Source organism: Aphanomyces invadans (assembly GCF_000520115.1).
Source record: "Aphanomyces invadans strain NJM9701 unplaced genomic scaffold supercont1.83, whole genome shotgun sequence".
Taxonomy (NCBI): domain Eukaryota; phylum Oomycota; class Saprolegniomycetes; order Saprolegniales; family Verrucalvaceae; genus Aphanomyces; species Aphanomyces invadans.
Genome location: NW_008580228.1, coordinates 71,315 through 72,112, shown reverse-complemented (window position 1 = coordinate 72,112; position 798 = coordinate 71,315). Strand labels below are relative to the sequence as shown.

The following is a 798-nucleotide window of genomic DNA, read 5'->3' as shown; positions in this document are numbered from 1 at the left end:
ATATATCAAAATATAGGGTGAGCGGCGAACATTTTTTCCAGGAGGGATGCAGGAAATTCCAAACTCGCGCAATCTTTTTGGATCGGAGGGAGTAAAGAGTATAAAGGTGTTCCTCTTTTCCTCCTTCCACATAATGCCTCTTATAATACATATTTCCTCTACCATCTAATGATATCCTAATTTATATAGGGAAAATTAATTTTCGCAGGTTTTCGCTGGATTTTTTGCCGCCAAAAGCATGGTCGGCGCCTTTTGACTCGTCAATCGACAACCATGGCTGACGTCTACGATGAGGTGCCAACACGTCGTAAAGGACGTCCACCCTTCAAATACGGCAAGAAAGCTCATGTGCGGCTCTTTAAGAACAAGGCAGTCGACTATCACCACCGTATGAGTGCCATTCAGCGCGTCGCCGAGGTTGGGATGTCGGCCTTCCTGGATGGCTACTGCCCTAACGCAACTCGCGGAAATCAGGCGCCAGCTCCGGAACAGCAAGGCCACCAACCGTAACCTCAAGCTGATGGGTCCATCGAGAACTACAATGGTTGAGTGGATTACTGGGCGTGGAACGCGGTACCTGAAAGTGTGATTTTGAATGGGTTTCGCAAGTGCCAGCTCATCGAAGGCGCTGGCGTTGAGGTCGTTCTGCCGGGGGACAGTCTGGACGTCAGTGACATTGCTGATTTGATGGCTGACTCTGCCGTCCAAGAGACCATTGATCCAGCTAAGGATATTGACGCCATCGATGCTATCAGCTCAGCTGAAATTGTTTTGTTGTAGATAATGTATAATCTTACC

General features: G+C 48.2%; 1 protein-coding gene across 1 annotated transcript; it reads left to right on the top strand.

Moving 5' to 3' along the window:
- Positions 1 to 273: 273 nt before the first annotated feature.
- Positions 274 to 780, top strand: H310_14739 (hypothetical protein; the record flags this gene model as incomplete). The annotated part of the gene is made up of 2 exons (XM_008882665.1): positions 274 to 506; positions 585 to 780. 2 exons carry the CDS (start codon positions 274 to 276, stop codon positions 778 to 780), a joined length of 429 nt encoding a protein of 142 aa, XP_008880887.1.
- Positions 781 to 798: the final 18 nt, after the last annotated feature.